Source organism: Pseudochaenichthys georgianus, chromosome 4 (assembly GCF_902827115.2).
Source record: "Pseudochaenichthys georgianus chromosome 4, fPseGeo1.2, whole genome shotgun sequence".
Taxonomy (NCBI): domain Eukaryota; kingdom Metazoa; phylum Chordata; class Actinopteri; order Perciformes; family Channichthyidae; genus Pseudochaenichthys; species Pseudochaenichthys georgianus.
The window spans coordinates 19,218,014-19,237,643 of record NC_047506.1 but is presented as its reverse complement, the minus strand read 5'-3'; the positions used below and the strand labels follow the sequence as shown (position 1 = coordinate 19,237,643).

The 19,630-nt window shown below is 41.6% G+C and overlaps 1 protein-coding gene across 7 annotated transcripts in view; it reads left to right on the top strand.

Moving 5' to 3' along the window:
- The window catches only part of LOC117445202 (3',5'-cyclic-AMP phosphodiesterase 4C-like), a 168,307-nt gene that overhangs the window by 113,127 nt on the left and 35,550 nt on the right, over positions 1-19,630 (top strand). The window contains exon 1 of one of the 7 annotated variants that reach the window (XM_034080683.2): positions 3,206-3,683. The exons of the other annotated variants lie outside the window; for them this stretch is intronic. Within the exon in view, the coding sequence (XP_033936574.1) occupies positions 3,550-3,683 (134 nt within the window). The 5' untranslated portion in view covers positions 3,206-3,549. Of the gene's footprint in view, positions 1-3,205; positions 3,684-19,630 lie in introns of those variants that run through there. 7 annotated transcript variants of the gene reach the window in all.

The following is a 19,630-nucleotide window of genomic DNA, read 5'->3' as shown; positions in this document are numbered from 1 at the left end:
CCTAACCCTACCCCTACCCCTCACACCAGATACTGACTGGTTTTCGGACCCCCCCAGACCCCCCCAATAAAGCAAAAATGCACGTTTCAGAGTGGCCTTTTATTGTGGCCAGCCTAAGGCACACCTGTGCAATATTCATGCTGTCTAATCAGCATCTTGATATGCCACACCTGTGAGGTGGGATGGATTATCTCGGCAAAGGAGAAGTGCTCACTATCACAGATTTTTTCAGATTTGTGAACAATATTTGAGAGAAATGGTTATTTTGTGTATATAGAAAATGTTTTAGATCTTTGAGTTCATATCATGAAAAATGGGAGCAAAAACAAAAGTGTTGCATTTATATTTTTGTTCAGTGTAGCTTTACTAGCCAGCTGGTGTTTGTAAACTCCTTTTCAAACAGCAGTCTGTGTTTATGGATATCACTCCATTCATAACTTTGAATGCAGACATTTAAACAGATCTGTATAAAAAGAAAATGTTAATTTGTTATTTACAATACACCTTGTAACTTTACTGTACAGATTAAAGGTAATTGTTTTATGTGTTGTGAAGTAATCAACATTATTTATATAGGTTCATATTTGTTTACCATCTGTCTGAAACAAGAGCCCTGATATAGCTCTGCTCTGATTGGTTAACAGGCCGATTGTCCCGCCCCTCAGCCTATCACGTACAGTGTGTTTGAGCGCTAGCCAATAGAAGCGTGAGTGTTAAGTTGGGTTGTCAGTATGTTACAGAAGTAAACAAAGGAGTCAAAATGAGGCAAGGGAGGCTGTGGCTCAGTGGGATGGTGCGCTGATCTTCGGAACCGCGAGCAAGTTCGAGTCCCACTGCAGTCAGCATGTCGATGTGTCCCTGGGCAACGCACTTGCCCCAAATTGCTCCTGTGGGGATTGCCCACAGTAATGAATGTAAGTAAGTCGCTTTGGGTAAAAGAGTGACATGTAACGTAATGTAATGAGGCGTTTCAGGCAAGGGGGGGAGTGTGTGGGAGAGAAACTCCCTCTGGAGGTAACGTTTAAGCCTTTACAAACCATACATACATACATTCTTACTCTTGTTTCTGAATGATTTAAAAAAAGATAACCAATTTATTTTTCAACCACGTGCAGGCACACTGAACAGCGTTCACTCACACATTTTATGACTGTGTTTATGAACACCAGCTGGCAATATAAATCGTTTTTATATTTTAATAAACTTAATTGGCTTTCTGAACACTTTGACGTCAGAAAGGTGTGTGCGAGTGGAGAGGTTTTCCAAAACACGTCAACCATCTGACAATCAGTTTTGATTTTGAAGTCAGCTCGATTCAATTTTAGCTACGGAGTGAGCTTTCTTTGTCCCCACAAATTCAGGCAAATATTTGCTTGATTGCCACATTTCTGAACAAGTAGGCCATCAGTATAGTCCATGATTTGGCACCTTGACCTCACTGAGTGTGACAATTAAATAACCCTAGCCCACAGCTGGTACCATCTGACAGCACCCTGCTGGTATAAAGACCAGCCAAAAGCAAACCGCAGCTGCAGTAGCATGCATATTAAATAGAAAAAGGCAAAGGCTGTATGCCAAAATGTTTTAATATAATAAAAATAATGAAGTTGAGATTCATAAAATCAGCTACAACTACTTAAGATACACCCCTTTTTTTATCTCGAGTGGATCAAGAGTTCAGGCAGCAGCTTTCAGCTTTCAAAAAAGGTTTGTAAGCACAGCTGTAAGTAAAACATCTGCCTCCACATCCTCACCACGTCAGTTACTTTAAACGTCTGATATTTGTAAGCCCCCAGGCCTCCAACTGCTCTTTTATGTGCCTGCCAACACGTCCAACGTGGCCCACTGCCCTGTTTCTAAAAAGACAAATATTTGTCTGCGATGTCGTCAGCAGAGAGACGGTCAGGAGGTGAGATCATCAGGATGATGGGGTTCAGTCCAAGTCCATCTTTCTCTGACTGCTGAAGCCGAGTGTAAAACTGCTGCTGTAAATGAACTGTTTATGGTGCAGTTTTAGGAACAAAAAGACGTATATAAAACCATAGGAATGCATGAATTACTTTGAATATGATTTGATATGAGACTAAAGCAGCATTATAGTTTTATACGTGTGCATAATTGTGTGTGTTTGTGAACAGTTGAATTATCCAATTCTCACTTTCTCACCTTCTCGTAGAGCTTCCTTGTTCAGAGGTCTTTAAAACACACACACACACACACACACACACACACACACACACACACACACACACACACACACACACACACACACACACACACACACACACACACACACACACACACACACACACACACACACACACACACACACACACACACACACACACACACACACACACCACACACACACACACACACACACACACACACACACACACACACACACACACACACACACACACACACACACACACACACACACACACATACCATGTATACATCACTTCAGGGGACATTACATTGACGTACATGCATTTCCTGGAGACTTATCCTAACCTTAATCATAACCAACACATGCCTAACCCTAACCCTTACCCTAAACCTTAACCTTACCCTAACCCTAATCCTAAACCTAACCAAGTCTTCACCCTAAAATTAATGATTCCCCTTATGGGGACCTCCAATTGGTCCCCATAAGGGAAGCCAGTCCCCACACGTGACTATGTAAACAGATGTAGGTCCGCACAAGTATAGTAATGCTAGACCACACACACACACACACACACACACACACACACACACACACACACACACACACACACACACACACACACACACACACACACACACACACACACACACACACACACACACACACACACACACACACACACACACACACACACACACACACACACACACACACACACACACACACACACACACACACACACACACACACACACACACACTGCAAAAACTCCTTTTACACGCTTTCATACATCTGATGCAATTACTACGACCCCACCCCCCTGCTTCTCTCACACTCACACACACATACTGCACATTCACTCACACACAGTTCATGTCTTTTTTTAAAGCTTCGAAGTCCATGTGCTCCAGCAGACAAACAGAGAGAGCCAGAGAGAGAGAGAGAGAGAGAAACAGAGAGAGAGAGAGAGGGAGAGGGAGAGAGGGAGAGAGGGAGGGAGGAGTGTATCTCCTAAGAAGAGAGAGAGTTCAACGCTCAACTCCTCAATGTGGATTTGAAAGCAACAGCTTTGGCTCTGTGCGTTGAGCTGTCCAAACCGCATGAAACAGGGAAAGGAAATGACTCTTTAAAGTCCACTCTGCTTTGATCCCCCTTCCTTCTTTTCACACTCGACTTGTTTCTGGACTGAGGCATGCTGCTGAAACACACCGAGGACGGCTTTCCTCCGTCTGTCTGCGCCTCAATGGAAACCTGGTGTGGTGTGGAGTTAGAGGAGAGAGCGCACAAGAGCCGAGGAGTAGAGGAGCGCCCAGAGGAGGGAGAGGAGGAGGATTAGAGGAGAACAAAGCAGAAGGGAGACTCTAACAGGCAGGAACATGAGTCTGCCGACTAACTGTGTGTATCTGGCCCCCTCGGTCCAGGATCGCTACTTCAAAGTGAGGAATGGGAACATCTGCGGATCTCCGTGCGCTGTCAACCGGCCCATCGACATTGTGCAGAAACGCAGGCGGTAGGCCAGATGTGGTTTTTAATCCAGATGTTGTAGTTGCACAACTCTACACACACTGCTTTCTAATCTTTTTTCAAACAAGGCTTTGCAATTTTCCAGCTGACAAACACTTCCATTTGTTATGAGAAAGTCACTTTAACTTTAATATTAAGGTTTCTTATTTCTTGTTTGCTTATTTTTTTATAAATGTCCTTTTATGAATTTGAGGTGCTCATGATGTACCGACCCCCTCCACAATATCTGTAGTACTCAACACAGCTTATTATTACTATATTGTTGGCTAATCAATTATACGTCATATTTATGAGTAGTATTTTTTATACAGCTTCTAAAGGTTTTTGATTGCGTTAGGGCTTTTCAGTACTTCGAATATTAGCTAAAGTAAGAATTTAATAATTTTCTTTATTCCAAATAAATATTTGTACTTCTCACAGCTAAATCAGTTTAATCTAGGATGTCAGAATAACCAGGATAGAGGAGTCAAGCTCAAACTTAAGTAATGACCAGAGTTCAACTCTATGAATGTAATGGTGATTCAGACGGACTGATGTGGTTGAGGAAGATCTGTGTGTGTGTGTGTGTGTGTGTGTGTGTCTTTGGAGTTTTGACAGTTTTTCTATATCATTATATCATCAATGACTGCATAATGTGTTGCAAAACACATTGACATATGTATTCTCTTGTTACATCGACAGTCAGATATATCTTAAAATACTTGTATTTATTTGTTTAATTGTATGTGTATATACAGTCAAATGTTGAGGGTCAAAGACAAGGGTTAAGTATACATTATATATAATAAAACAAATCCAATTTAATGAATGTCAAATTCAAGTTGTAGATGTTTAAATAAACTAAAAATCATTGTTTGAAGGATATTTCTGAACATATTATCACAAATAAATAATCAACAAGAGATGGTTGTTATTTTACAATTATTTTACCAATTCAAAAACACATTTTAAAATTATTACCGTTCCTACATACAGTATGTCACTGTCTTTTTTTGTATGGTTTTTCTATTTTTTAAAGCATATGCTGTCATACTAATAACACTATTACTTATATTTAGTATAGCACCTTTCACAGAAATACAATTCACAAAGTGCTTCACAAGAAAGAACAAAAGTAAAAATGAAGACCACAGAAGCATGAATACAATAACAACCTGAGGCAGAAATGTAAGGTTAACATAAAAACATAACATGTAGTTTACCGAGCACTCATGCCCTATTCAACGACACGATACACAAACATATTTATTCTTATGAGTGTACCTGAAGTGGGCGGCTGCCTTAAGTGTCACAAAAGGAAATGCGACTAATTTTGCATCCGGCCTTTCATAAAGTCATGATGACATGAGCCTGGGCGGGGAGGGGGATCAAAGTGTCTTTATAATGCCAACTTACCAATAAAAAACCTTCAAAGGGAGAATGCTAATGAATGCCAAGTTGCACATATTTATAGGCCTGATGGATCGACCACATGTATGTAATAACATAGCGGAGAGAAGTAGAGTGCACTTTATAATCATCCCAATCCTTTAAATCCTTAGTTTCCATGAATTCCCTCAGGAAACACGCTGCGTTCTTCGTCATCGCTTTACCTTGTAGGGTTAGAGGTCGTACAGTTAGTGTTGGCAGACAGGGTCTGTGTCAGTGCAGATACTTAGCTTCTGTTTTTAGAGTTATGATGGTGTTGGAGGCATCGGTCAGCTCCTCTCTACTTACTGTCTGATATAGTTATCTCTTCTAAGCTCAGTTATCTCATAGTGCCATATTCGGTTTTGTCTTTTCACTTCAGCTGTGATGATGGGACTGACGTCAGACTCTGACTACTCATCATGTTTTACCTCCCAGCACAGATGTCAACCCATAATGTCAAATACACTTTGACTCATGCAGTCAGAAGGGGAGCCAACAGCTCATCAATCTCACATTAATAATAAGAATGATAATGTTCATCTAATCCAAAGTTTCTCAGCGCTGTGAGATCAAAGCAACAGCCTCAATGTGTGTGCTATGGTATCTTCAAAACAATCTACAACATAAATACAATATATTTACACATAATATAAACATAAAGAAATACGTTTTTCAAATTACAAGACACCTGTCATTTAGTTTGCTTTAGATGGATTGCCCTTGTTCAAATCAGCGGGGAACTTACGAATAAAATTACATTTTTGACTCCATTAATAGCTCTTCTATTTTGTGTTTGAAGTCTTGGATTCGTTTAGTACAAAACATGAGAGCTCTGATGTGATATTTCTTGAACATGCTAGCAGACAGGATGTAGTTGCTGAGGTCAGAGGCGTTTTACTCCTTGCGTGTTGGGGACAGTCAGGATGAAATGCCTCGTGTATGTGAAGCCTTGTGCTCTGCTACTTGTGAAGCGACATCAAACACACAGTTCATAGTCCTTCCAGTGAATCAGGGTGTCACCAGCTTGTGTTCAAATATTTAAGGAACTGTTTGATTTTCTAGCAGGTTCTGCTTGTGGACAGCAATGCCTTGACATGTAGTTGCAAGAGGTCGATTCATTTGTAATTTCAGGGTCAAGTTTATGTAATTTCTTATATTAAAGCTGTTGATCGCAGATATTTCGTGGTGATATTTAATATCTTCATATGTTGTATCACATTCTCAAGTTGTCACAATTGTTTCTGTTGTTAAATCGAGGATTCGAGCAAGTTCTGCAAAGTCTTTGTTTCCCCACGAGGTTTATTGTTTTGTTGTCAAGAAGAAAAGGAATCTGAGACAGTATGAAATACACAGGATTATCATAAAATAAATCTACTCCTTTAGTAAAAGGAAGGCTCAGGGAACAGCTTTGATTGTGCGTTGGAGGCCTGTGTTTTGGCCGCTGTGAAATGTGTGCCTGCAGCTCTTAGTTTATTTGTGTAAAATTAAACCAGTGACAAATATGCAGAAAAATCTCCAATTTTCTTAAGTTAGGCATAACTTAACTATACAGAGCTGTTTACGGCAGCTGCTTTTCAAAAACACCTGATCAGTACTCTGAACAGAAACAATGTTGATGTAATGCAGCTGCAGGAAGAGAAAAAGCACTATATTGAAGCAGCAAATATTTAAGCATTACAATAAATGTTTAAAACTGTAGCTGACGACTGCTGTCAACTCATTGCTCTTTTTATTAGATATGCATGGAAGCTGTTGTCAAAATAACATTCTCACAGCCTCAAACCACAAAAACATCTACATCCTGCCGATGAAATTAGTGATTTGGGAATTTTTAAGTAAGAATAACTCTCCAGAACTAAAGACTCTCTACGTAAACTTTACAACAAATAAAACTATGGGATACATTCATAAATGCACAATTAATTTACCATCATATGAGCAATTAGATGAATAAAAAAATATTAAGAAGATGTTCAATTCTTCTGCGGCTGTGATCAGACAGATATATCCATCTTAGAAACCTTCAGACCAGTGACTGGAAGATATTCAATATTTAATGTAGCTATATTGATAAGTCGACTAATTGATTAAGCGTTAAACGAAGAATATTATTTAAATATGTTGATAATCAATAAATGATTAAAACCAATATTTTATGCAGAAATCTTTTTTATTATCTCTCAAAAATGTAGATTTCCTTATTTTTTCTGTTTCATCGATATTGAACTCAATATCTTTTCGGGTTTTGATCTGATGAAATAGACGTATAAATACATAATTATTTGTGACTGCATTTTTTTTTACTCAGTAATCATTAGCTGCAGCCTGAATAATGAAATCGGCCAACATTTGAGTCAAGTTTCAGTCAAACTCGTGAAGTCTCCATGCAGGTACTATCTGACTCTGTGCTGTCTGCATTCAGCCTGTCCCTCCAGAAGTGACCTCTGACCTTTGGTGGTGTCACAGCAGGTTGTCGTGCCCTGAGGGCCTCAGCCCATGTCAACCCACGCGATGTGACGCACAGCTCACTCTGCAGGAGGTCAAAGGTCAGCGCGAGCTGCCAGCATGATGCTACATAATGTAAACGAAGAGTCACGTTACCTCTGGCTCACGGAGAGTACGAGTCATGTACAGTATGAGGAGCAGCTGACAGTATCAGTGGCCTCATTATGCGCCTGCAGCTGGTCAGGCTCACCTGTACTGACGGGGCTGATGGATTCCCCCTCTCCCAACACCATCTGTTTATTCCTGTACTTGTCACAGGAATCTATTGCCTCGTGTATCCCATAAATGGATCTGATTACCACCCTGACGCTGCACAACTCCACTGATACAGCAGAGTAACCAATCTCCAGAGCATTATATATTCTTATTTAAAAAGTGTTTCTGAAATAAATTAGGTTAGGCTTTATCCTCAGATTTAAGTTTTTCCTCTCAGCTCTTGGATGTTGCGTGTAAATAAGACGCTGACTAATAGAGTTCAAACCGGAGAGACATCGTGATGTAAGGAATACATATTTATTGTTTACACGTCATATGAATGAAATGATTGCCATGATAATACAAAAGGAGAATGGAATGGTGTTTGGCGATTAGGCCCCGGTTTGCAGGATAATCATTCAGGAGGGAAAGAACCGCTCCGATGAAATCCCCGGGGTCTAGACACTGGTGGTGGTGATGAGTAGGTGGGACCGGTCTGAAGAAGGAAGTTTAGCTTTGTCCTGGAGGAGACGGGAGGCGAGAGGGGTGGAGGCGGGTTGCGTGTAGTCACCTGAAATGACAACTGACAGGGAGGAAGAGCAGGCATTTAAGGAATTTAGCCTGTGCAGCAATTGGCTGCTGAGGGGTGACGCCCTCATATTTAATGAGGGGGGAAGGGAGCAATAGTGACGTGTAAGTGACTCGTGTTAGGTCTTCCTTATTGAACTTGCGCTAAAGCTTTCATTATGTAATACTGTAGACGCAATATTTGCTTCATTTAACGCCAAGAGGTGGAGAAGTGGAAAAGCCTGAAGAAGTCAAGACTCCTTGTTTATTTGTAGTTCAATTAGATTTTAAAATGGATTGATTTCACTTTATTATTAGAATTTTTATATTTATTTACATAATGTGTCCTTCGTCCCAAGAGATACAATGTTTCGTATGAAAACAAAGTACAGCATTTTTAAACAAACTATCAAACCTTAATACAAACATGTATCAGACACAGTGGCGAGCCCCTTTAAAAAAAGAAAAGAAGAGATATTACGTCACAGCGTATACTTCAGCGGAATATCAGAACAACGATCCGGGGTGCAAAACGCATCAATGACAGCGACCCTCTACCACACAAAACAACACCACTTATATAAACACCTATCATGACAGGGCACCCACAGCCAAGTAACAATTACAAATGAATGAAGTCGGCACAGTGGCCCACATTGAAAATGACTTAGGCCTAGCTGTAATTCCCTCGAAGCACAGGCAGACACAAGTGGCTTTCTCATAACGGGTTTATTCCTCCGAATCCACCGTGAAAACTACACAAACAAACAGTATAAATGACAAACATAGTTTCGTGTTAGACACACAATAACATGCACAGCATGTGAGATAACTAGCAAGGTAATAAACATAAAAGTAATACAAACACAACAACATAGCTCGTTGGGCTGCATGCTCTGTAAACAGAGGGAAGTATTCTTCAGTTCTCTTCACAACTTATATGTATAAGAATACAAAACTAACGGAGCTGTAAGTATCCGTGCATCTTACTCTGAGGGTGCTTCTCATGTTCTCGCTCTTTAACTCACGCGAGAACAGCATAACGAGACGTGAGCTTGGACTTCAAAATAAAAGACTAAATATTGCACGCATGAAACATTACAAGCGGCCGAGATGGGTTTCCTCCGCCGGGTGGCTGGTGTCTCCCTTAGAGATAAGGTGAGAAGTTCGGTCATCAGGGAGGGACTCGGAGTTGAGCCGCTCCTCCTTCACGTCGAAAGAAGCCAGTTGAGGTGGTTCGGGCACCTAGTTAGGATGCCACCTGGGCGCCTCCCTAGGGAGGTGTTCCAGGCACGTCCAGCTGGGAAGAGACCAAGGGGTAGACCTAGGACCAGGTGGAGGGATTATATCTCTTCGCTGGCCTGGGAGCGCCTTGGGATCCCCCAGTCAGAGCTGGTTGATGTCGCCAGGGAAAAGAAAGTTTGGGGCTTTCTGCTGGAACTGCTACCCCCGCGACCCGACCACGGATAAGCGGGAGAAGATGGATGGATGGATGGATGAAACATTACAACAATAATAATATTACACTTAGAAAATACACATTACAGTTAAATTATGAACATGTAAAGGCTGCACTTACACTAGCTTTGATGATCAAATCACTTAAACACAAAGTCCATCCTCCTGTCCTTTTGGATGAAGCACTTGATGGCGGGTCATGCAGCTGATCCTTTGCCACTCCAGTTTATCACTGTAACTCCATCTTGAAAATGACTTGAATAATTTCGCAACAATGTCATCATCACTATCACTGACATGAGCCATCATGAACGGATTTATGCTAATTAGCTACTTCCGCCTTGCTTGACCCGTTGTTATAACACACATGCATAAACTTCACAGCGGGTGGAACTTCTCATAAAGTCCGCGAAAATAAAGCCCACCCATTTAGAAGGAAGATATGATTGGTCAGTTGTACTGTCATTTGACATTACTCTCTCGTTGAGTTACTATAGCGGGCCCTCTGTGAATTTACAGCAGGACCACCAATCAGCTCCTATCTTCACAGTAACTTGCAGAGACGGCCAAAGGAGCTTCTTTCATTTAACCCTTCACATTCCAACAGAAACTGAACAGGCAGATTCGAAAGATTTATTTCTTTGGAAATGTTATTTTAAATACAATTAAATCAAGTTATTTTGGTAACCTAGAGGGCCCTGACGGCTCACCACTGATCAGACATTATGAAAGTAAATGCAGGGCAACCAGTTTGATATCTCCCTTTTACATCAAGTGTTTGACCAACTTGAACCCAAACTCTAATTTAGGCTGCGGCCACACGAGGACGAAAACGGCTAAACGCATAGGAATAACGTAAACGCAATCGCAAACAAGCTTCCGTCCACACGCAATAGTTATCCGGATAGTGTCTGTCCACACGAGACCGCTCCGTTTAGCTCCAACCGCTGGAGAAGCTGCAGTACATGCAGGAGCCTGTACGTGGCGCTGTAACTTCCTCCACAAAAGCAGCGAAGAAGCATGGTTGTCATGGTTGCCCTTCTGTTTATTCTCCGCGGTGGGGGCCGAGGGAACCGGGCAGAGTTTTTTGCCAGTCAACGTGTATTAAAGTTTAAATCTTCCGGACAAAATTATAAAAGTGCCGGTCAAAGGTCTTCTTTGTTATTTATTGAGCTTTAAAACAAATGAATAACGACTCTATATATTATAATAATAAAATACACGGAGACTCTCTTTTTCCTCCCTCTCTTCGGACAGCGCCAGTGTCTGTCTCATGCAGCAGCTCATCCAGTAATCAGTGACCCGGCCGACTGTAAAAATAAACATATTTATAACTAGTACACTTAGGGAGTCTGAGAGGTAATTAAAATAGCTAAGGGTGATGATCTGACTTGAAGTGTGTGTTTTGCTGCAGCGGGAGGAGCTGCAGGTGAGCAGAGCTGCGTGTCTCCGTCCTGTCAGATTAGACTTCACTCGCGTTTCGGTCCATATCGAGAGAAAGATAAATAATCTGAATTCAGGGTGCAGTTTACTTTGACGCGGGGGTGAGCAGCAGAGGTGGGGCAAGGCGGGGCGAGGCGGGGCTATTGCCTCATCATTATTGCTGTAGATGTTGCACAAACAACTGTAGCATGGTCAATAGCGTCCGGAGCACGATAGCAACTCTGCGATCCGCCATTGTTGTTGTTGTTGGTGGCGAAACACTTCAGCAATGGCGCGGGGTAAGCGGAGGTGAGCAGAAGAGGTGGGGAGAGGCGGGGCTATTGCGCAATCACTATCAGTGATCTGAAAATGTTCGGATAGGGCGTACACACGGAGCCGTTTGACCCCCCAGAGAGTTGTGTATGCCTTTCTATCCACCTTGGGACCCGTTATCGTTTCCTCAGTCGTTTAGTGCCGTATTCGGTCGTCCTCGTGTGGCCGAACGGTCTATATGACACTAAACAGTAATGCAAACGACCGTTTTCGTCCTCGTGTGGCCGCAGCCTTAGTTGCTCAAGTTGTATCTCTTTGGTTGAGTAGGGTGGCAGTCACGATTCGTAGGGTGTTTTGTTTTCTAGAGCAATCACTTATAGTCAGTAATTGATTGCTTTTGTGTCTGAATTTAACTTTGTAGAACACCTGCCAGAGATGGGACATTTCTTAGCCTCCCTGCCAACTTTGTTTTATGTTATGAATAAGTCTTTGTTTGCTCTGCCTAAATCAAAAGGAACTTCATTAATATATGAATGGCAGACCGTAACCTGTCTCTGTTAGAGTTGTCTGGCGCCAGATGTAAATGGCCTCCTTGATCTTCCACTGAATCCGGGTCGATGACTTTCACCTCCTCCCAGTCGATGCTGTAACTGGTTCTGGTCTGATGTTCACATACAGCTGTTGTTGGCCATTTATGTTTCGTTCTCTCTCTTGTCTGGGATCCTCGCCATTTCACAGATGTGCTGAAGTGTTCCCCACAGATGTCATAATGACGTCATACATAATGGTATTTTTGTCTTCAGGGTTTAACAGCAGAGGTCTTAACATAAACCTTTCTAGAGAGATCAACCCACATTTCAAATATTTAAAAGATTATACATCACTCTTTTGTACAGTTTATACAGGCACGTATTTTAGGGTTAAATCATCTTTGACCCCTGATGAGGACTGACAGTAAAAATGGCTGGCGGCTCTTCATTGGACTTGAGCCCAAATCATTCACGCAATTTCACGGCTGACTCCTCGACCCGCAGGACGCCTCTGCTTCGAGTCTCTGGAGTCACTCCTCTGCGTTTCTACAACAAACATGCCTAAACAGAAATCCCTCTGTGTCCATAAACTCAGACAGCTGGTTTCCGGCTTGTATCTTTTTAGCGTTTTTCATAGCATCTTTTGTGTTGGAGTCTTGTATTTGGTGGAAAAACAGAGTGAGCGTTGGGCCGGGAGTAATTGCAGGCCTGAGAGCTGGTCGATGGCCGATGCAGTGACAGCCATGAAACCACAACTGACGTCAGTGGACAACTGTGACTGTGTTGGAGTTTTGTGTGTGTGCTTGTGTAGAATAGCAGAGCCACAACAGGTGTCCGAGTGTTATTCTGACATCTCAGGCCCTGTTATATTATTTTGTTGCAGTAGTTTTAGGTTACTCAAACAAATGAGGACTGTTCAGTGTTTTACAAGTGAACTTGATCACCTACATAGACTTCAAGGCTCTGCCTACACAGCAGGATGCCAGGTATGGTTGGTCTAGACTTTAGACCACTTTATAATGTCAGATCACAAGAGTGCAGTAATTTGATAAGATGGTGAGACGTGTGTGAGTCTTAATATATACAGTCTATGGTGAGAGCGCGTCAAAGTTGCTGTCATTAGTTTATGTTACATGACACATGAATATTGACTCAGGGTCATGATGAAGCTCTGGTTCCTGCACTAAGTAGACAGCTATTAATAATAAATATATACTTTTATAAGGACCTACAAGTTTGTAAGTATTATTGCTATGACTGTTTGTACCGATTACTGATCAGAAACCACCAGTGCTAATTTGTATGCCTCACTGTGTGGAATTAATTGGGGTTTTCTTATATAAAATAACACAAAGCAACTTTTGATACATATTTGATTGACATTCAGAGAGAAACTAGATTGAATATGGCTCAGTGATGCGATACCTGATCCCCTTAATCAATAATGTCAGCAATATTTATTTAATATTTATTTAATTGTATATTAGATATTATACATCTATAACCATTTCCATAACTTTCCGTTAATGGAAATAATAAATAACCTTCACATGATGTCAGCACCTTAAAACATTTGAGTCTAAAAGTTAAAGAAAGACTTGGAGGAAACCCCTTTCTCCTGTCACCGTTGTCTTTATCTTCTTGTGTCCCGCTGATCAGCAATGTGATGGGCTGCTTCTGGTTTGCACTCGGCTAATTAGCGGAGGAAGTGGCACACTCCTGCCTTACTGCCGGACTCAATCACTGTAACCGAAAGGCGCCAATTAGTGCCGTTTGAACATGATTAGAGGAGCACTCGGCATGGACTGTTGCTGGGCAAAGACAGACTGTGTGTGTGTGTGTGTGTGTGTGTGTGTGTGTGTGTGTGTGTGTGTGTGTGTGTGTGTGTGTGTGTGTTTGTTCGTGCCCTGAACCTGCCTTTCCAGTTGCCCACCTGTGTGATGTAAGGTTGTTCGATTTTCAGGTCGATACTGGAGCCAAATCTAGATCTCTACTGCTGGGGCTATAATCGCACACTGTGTGTGTGTGTGTGTGTGTGTGTGTGTGTGTGTGTGTGTGTGTGTGTGTGTGTGTGTGTGTGTGTGTGTGTGCGTGCTTGCGTGCGTGCGTGCGTGTGTGTGTGTGTGTGTGTGTGTGTGTGTGTGTGGTTCTGGCCCAGAGTGTTACCCTCCTAACCATTTTCTAATGATGTTAATGCTCATCAAACAGCGTATGGATGTCTGTCCGGTTGGATAGTCCGTGCTAATCACTGACATGGACTACACGATCAATTCCGCTTCGGAGGAGTGAATTAACTTTAGAGCTGCCCTGCACCTCAAACATTTAACCATTTGAACACTAGCTTAGTCACACTCATATTTAAAGTCTGTTAAAAATGCACTCTTATGTATGTACATTGTAGACCATGTAGTACGTAGAACCACAGTTGAAACGCCAAAGACAGCAAACAGATGCCCTGCAGAACTGTTATTAAGATGTTTAGTTTTTTGGGTCTTCTCCCCTTTAATTTTGCCCTCTTTTGATAGAACAGCCTTGGATAGAAAGTGAGTCAGAGGGGCATGCATCAAAAGCAGTGGCGAACCGTGTCTATCACAACTGGACCTTCTGTAGACACACACACCCCCCGCAACAACTTCATCTTCACCTGTTGCACATTTCAACGTTAAAAACAATAAAACGGCATGAATTGCTTCGTCGCATTCATCTAGATCCTCTGTCTCGAGCCAGTTAACTAGTGGGCCGAGTACCCTGGAACCGAGGGGAACTCTGAAAGAATACGCCCATTGGCTATAAATCAATATATGATTGGTTGATCAAACTGTCAGTCCAAACGTACGCTCTCATTCAGTGCAACGGCCAGGGCATTCTTTCAAGGATGTAGAATACCTTGGTTGAAGGATATTCTACCCAGAGACCCAGAACAAGATCTGATTGGTTGCTTTCTTTTCTAACACAAAACCACTGAAATGCGTAGTGCATGGTCCGAGAAGGACAAACAAATCAACGTAGCACTGTAATATTGCAGATCATCAACACAGATACAATTCTCATTTATTCATTTTATATACATTTTATTACATTTTATTTATATAATTAAATCGATTTTTTGTTTGTTTTATCTGAGTGTTCCAGGGTATTCTCTGAATACCTTGAAGGCCCTGATGGTTCGCCACTGATCAAAAGGCGAGAAAGTAAAATTTAAACCGAGTCTACTGCAGTTAGGAATAAACCCTTATATAGGGGCCACCACTCTACATGGTCAGCGTCCTTGAAATATTTTTGACCAAACAACAAGGTACAGCTAGCTTTCTGTCCAGAATCTCTACTCCAAAGCCAAGGGAAAATATCCTTTTTCAACAATTTTTTATTTAATTTTTTTATTTAATCGTTTATTTGGCAGGGACAATGCACAGTAATGAACACTTAAAACATTAAAATGTATCAAGCGTAACAGTGCCAGATTTAGCTTTGAGCTAATTTCCATCCGCAGTCCCTCACATAAAACATTTAAGAAAATTACATTTTACAAACATAGCAAAAACAAAATACATGATATGCAAAAAGTGCAAAAGAGCAAGAGCAGCATACAATCATCCAAGGATAAAACAAATTCAAAAATATATGGTAGGGTGTCAGGTTTTCATTTAATCTATCTACTCTGTAGATGCATAAAGACAGAAAGTGAATGTCTGTGCTCTGGGTTTTCAGAAGGTACACATCCACAGAAGTAGACTTTAACAAGGTACTTGATCTCACAAAAAACCACCCAGTGTTGTAGATTCCCAAAACAATTTTTCGGCAGATTCAATACAGTGGGTTGAGTCTTATTTATCGAACAGAAAACAGTGTGTTTTGGTCAACGGAGCCAAATCCCCTTACCTTGTGAACCCTGTTGGGGTTCCACAAGGTTCCATTCTTGGACCATTACTGTTTTCTCTGTACATTAATGACTTGCCTAATGTATGTCCTGAGTTGAATGTGCAAATGTGCAAATGTATGCCAATGATGCGGTCATCTTTGGACATGGGAAAACACTGAAATGATCTCATCCCGTCTCTCAAATTCTTTGAACAAGGTTCAACATTGGCTGAACAACATTTGCTTACAGTTAGATGCAAGAAAAACAGTATGCATGATGTTCAGTAAACGACCAGTCAAAATTAAATGATCCAATGTGTTTTTAAACGGAGCAGAAATAGAACTAGTCTCCCAGTTCAAGTATCTTGGAGTCATACTGGACTCGAACTTGACTTTTAAGAAACATATCAAGAAAGTATCCAATACCATTAAATTCAACTTGCAACATTTTAAACAAATTAGACCTTTCTTAACTGTCAATGCTGCAAGTCATACCTCCACTGCATATTCTATCCCACATTGAATACTGTTTTACAAACTGGTCGTTTGCTTGTGCCACAAACCTGAAACCCATAGAACAGCTGTACAAGGGAGCTATCAAGGTGTTTGACAGAAAGCCAAATCCATACCACCACTGTACCATCTTTGAGAAACACAATTTCTTGAGTTTTGACAATTTTAAGTCTCTTAAAAGTATGTGCCCCCCCCTTAGGGGAATTCATCCACAAAAAACACACTGGACGCTGCACCAGATCAGAAACCAGAGGAGACTGTGAAGTCCACCGCAGATGGACCACTTTTGGACAAAATGTCCTCTCCATTAAAGGCAGCTCATTGTGGAATAGCCTCCCAACTGAGATACGGGATTGTCCCACTGTCAATAGTTTTAAAGGACAACTTAAAGAATGGTTGAGAAACAAACACACGTGTAATCACCGCTAAATGCACTTTTGTACAGTGGTATCTCCTCTTGCACTTTATGTCACACTTTTATCTTATCTTGCACTTTATATATCATAGCTGCTACATTGTACTGCCATCTGGTAAATGCTTGTATACTGCTCATGCTCTTTCTGCATATCATGTATTTATTTTTGCCATGTATATAAATGTCATGTTCTTATATGTTGTATGTGACGGGACTACGGATGGAAATTAGCTCAAAGCTAAAATCCGGCTCATTTACACTTGTAAGCATTATTTTTGTTTTAAAGTGTTCATTAATGTGCACTGTCCCGGTTCAAATAAACGATTAAATTAAACTACTAAAGCATATAAAGAAATGATAAAACTTAAAATGTAGCAAAGAGTTGCACAGCTACACTGGTTGCATGCATACTAAAGTCACACGTATACTAAAACTTCTACAATGTTTAGTATGTGAAGATACTGTGAATATGGATCAGGGTGTTTAACGTTCAGCCTCCTCCTCTTTGCTTTCTTTCTTCTTTCTCTCGTGGCAGTAATCAACACAGATGTCTGCAGTTTTCAAAGGCAGGAGTCCTTCCTCTGCCTTTAGGTCAAAGGTCACACAGGAAAATAATAACACAGCAGCTGGCTTTACTTGGTGCAACCTTTTCCTCCCCTTGGCTATATTTAGAGGGACATGAGCTGCTCTGAGATCAGATGTTGATGTTGGACTCAGAGTGTGTGCTCTGTTTGGACAGCGATCCACAGGCCGGTCATGTGCATGGAAAGAGCAACTGGCTCTCCATGGAGGTGTGTTTCACGCCACTGTGACTGTACTCAACACTGGAACTAGTTTTCTTAACGGATGTTTATTATGTCCTGATCTTTGCATGTCATTAAATGTTCACCATCCCTCTCTAAAGTACAACTGCAGCAAGAAAACTGTAGGTGTTAAATCAAATGATATTAGAAATCTATCTGTTCCTGATCAGGATTGTCTAGAAGTTATCTATGACATCTTGAGGCCTTTATGTATGTAGGAATACTTTCTAGATGTCTGCTGTGGCTTACAGTTCCTCTCCATGTTGTTGCTGTTCTTTTTCTTTATAGCGCTTTGGTACTGAGATTGCCTAGTTTTTGTTTATCCAGGGATACACGCATACATTGTATTGCCACATATTCAACCACTTGCCTGCATGTTTTTTCCAGCCAATCAGCTGACACTAAAACATAGTGAGGCCAATGGTTGTCTTACTTCACTTTTTTGTTGTTGTTGTTGTTGTTGTTGTTGTTGTTGTTAGAGATATTCAAGATGATTTATAGGGGGTGTTGTGTACTTGTCCATAGACGGTGTATAAGTAGCTGTCGGTTGGCACACCCCAAGTTTGGTGACACATAGGAGTTAGCACACCAAAACAACTATGTACTGAAGAGGGCAGCAACAAAACTTATTTTCAACAATACATTTCCGTCAGACAGTCCACTCCTTTCCAAAGGGCAACTGAAGCCATGTTCTATGCTCTCTTTAAAGCCCCCAGACTTCATTGATAGAAAACATAATTGTACCTCGTAGAACAAGGATCTTCTGGACCAAGTCTGGTGTCTCTAAACAGAGTGTTGCTAACTGCCTGAGTTTCAAAAATGTTAAGATTTTTGGATTTTATAATAGCAATTTATTCAGCAAGAGGAAGAAATTCAGCACAAGGACGTTATGTGGAATTGAAAAAGGTTAAATGTACATCTCCTTCAATGAAGAGGAATGTGATTAACTTTGAAAATGATAGCATGGACACTGGACATACATGACTGTATGGTTTGATGAGGGCTGTCCTTTTTATCCTCATCTCATTCTGTGTGCTGTCGTGACACACCCACACACAAACACACACAGAGACACACACACAGACACCCACCCACACCCACACACACACGCACGCACGCACGCACGCACGCACACGCACGCACGCACGCACGCACACACACACACACACACACACAGTGTACAAACCACACACTGTGACAGTGGAAGGAAAGATCTGTTTGGCAAGGGGGTGCATGCGGGGGAAGCGTGTTGTTTTTCTGCTGCTTTCAGATCAAATGTACAATGGGTTTGAGGTGTAAAGCAAACAAACGCTCTTCACTCCCTTAGGTCTCTCACTCCCAAACACCCCCCCCCCCCCCACGCACACACACACACACACACACACACACACACACACACACACACACACACACACACACACACACACACACACACACACACACACACACACACACACACACACACACACACACACACACACACACACACACACACACACACACACACACACACACACACACACACACACACACACACACACACACACACACACACACACACAGTTTTGTTTTACACACCCATTGCCCCCCAAAAAAGGATTATTTCTAATTGCTTCATTCTTACAGTATGCTGTTTTTACTTATTTGTAATGGTGTTAAATCATCAGTACATTTGAGCATGTTACTCTTACTATACACACACACACACACACACACACACACACGCACGCACGCACGCACGCACGCACGCACGCACGCACACACACACACACACACACACACACACACACACACACACATTCACAAAGTTTTCCCTGCTCTGTTTTCCTCCTCTACTCCTCACCTCTTGCCTCTTTCCTGGTGTGATGCTAAAGGCCCCTCAGCCAATTCCCACGCTACGAGAAAAGAAAACAGGAGGGAGCGTGTGTGTGTGTGTATGTGTGTGTGGGTTGACCTTTGACACTGGTCCTGTGTTGTCCACTCT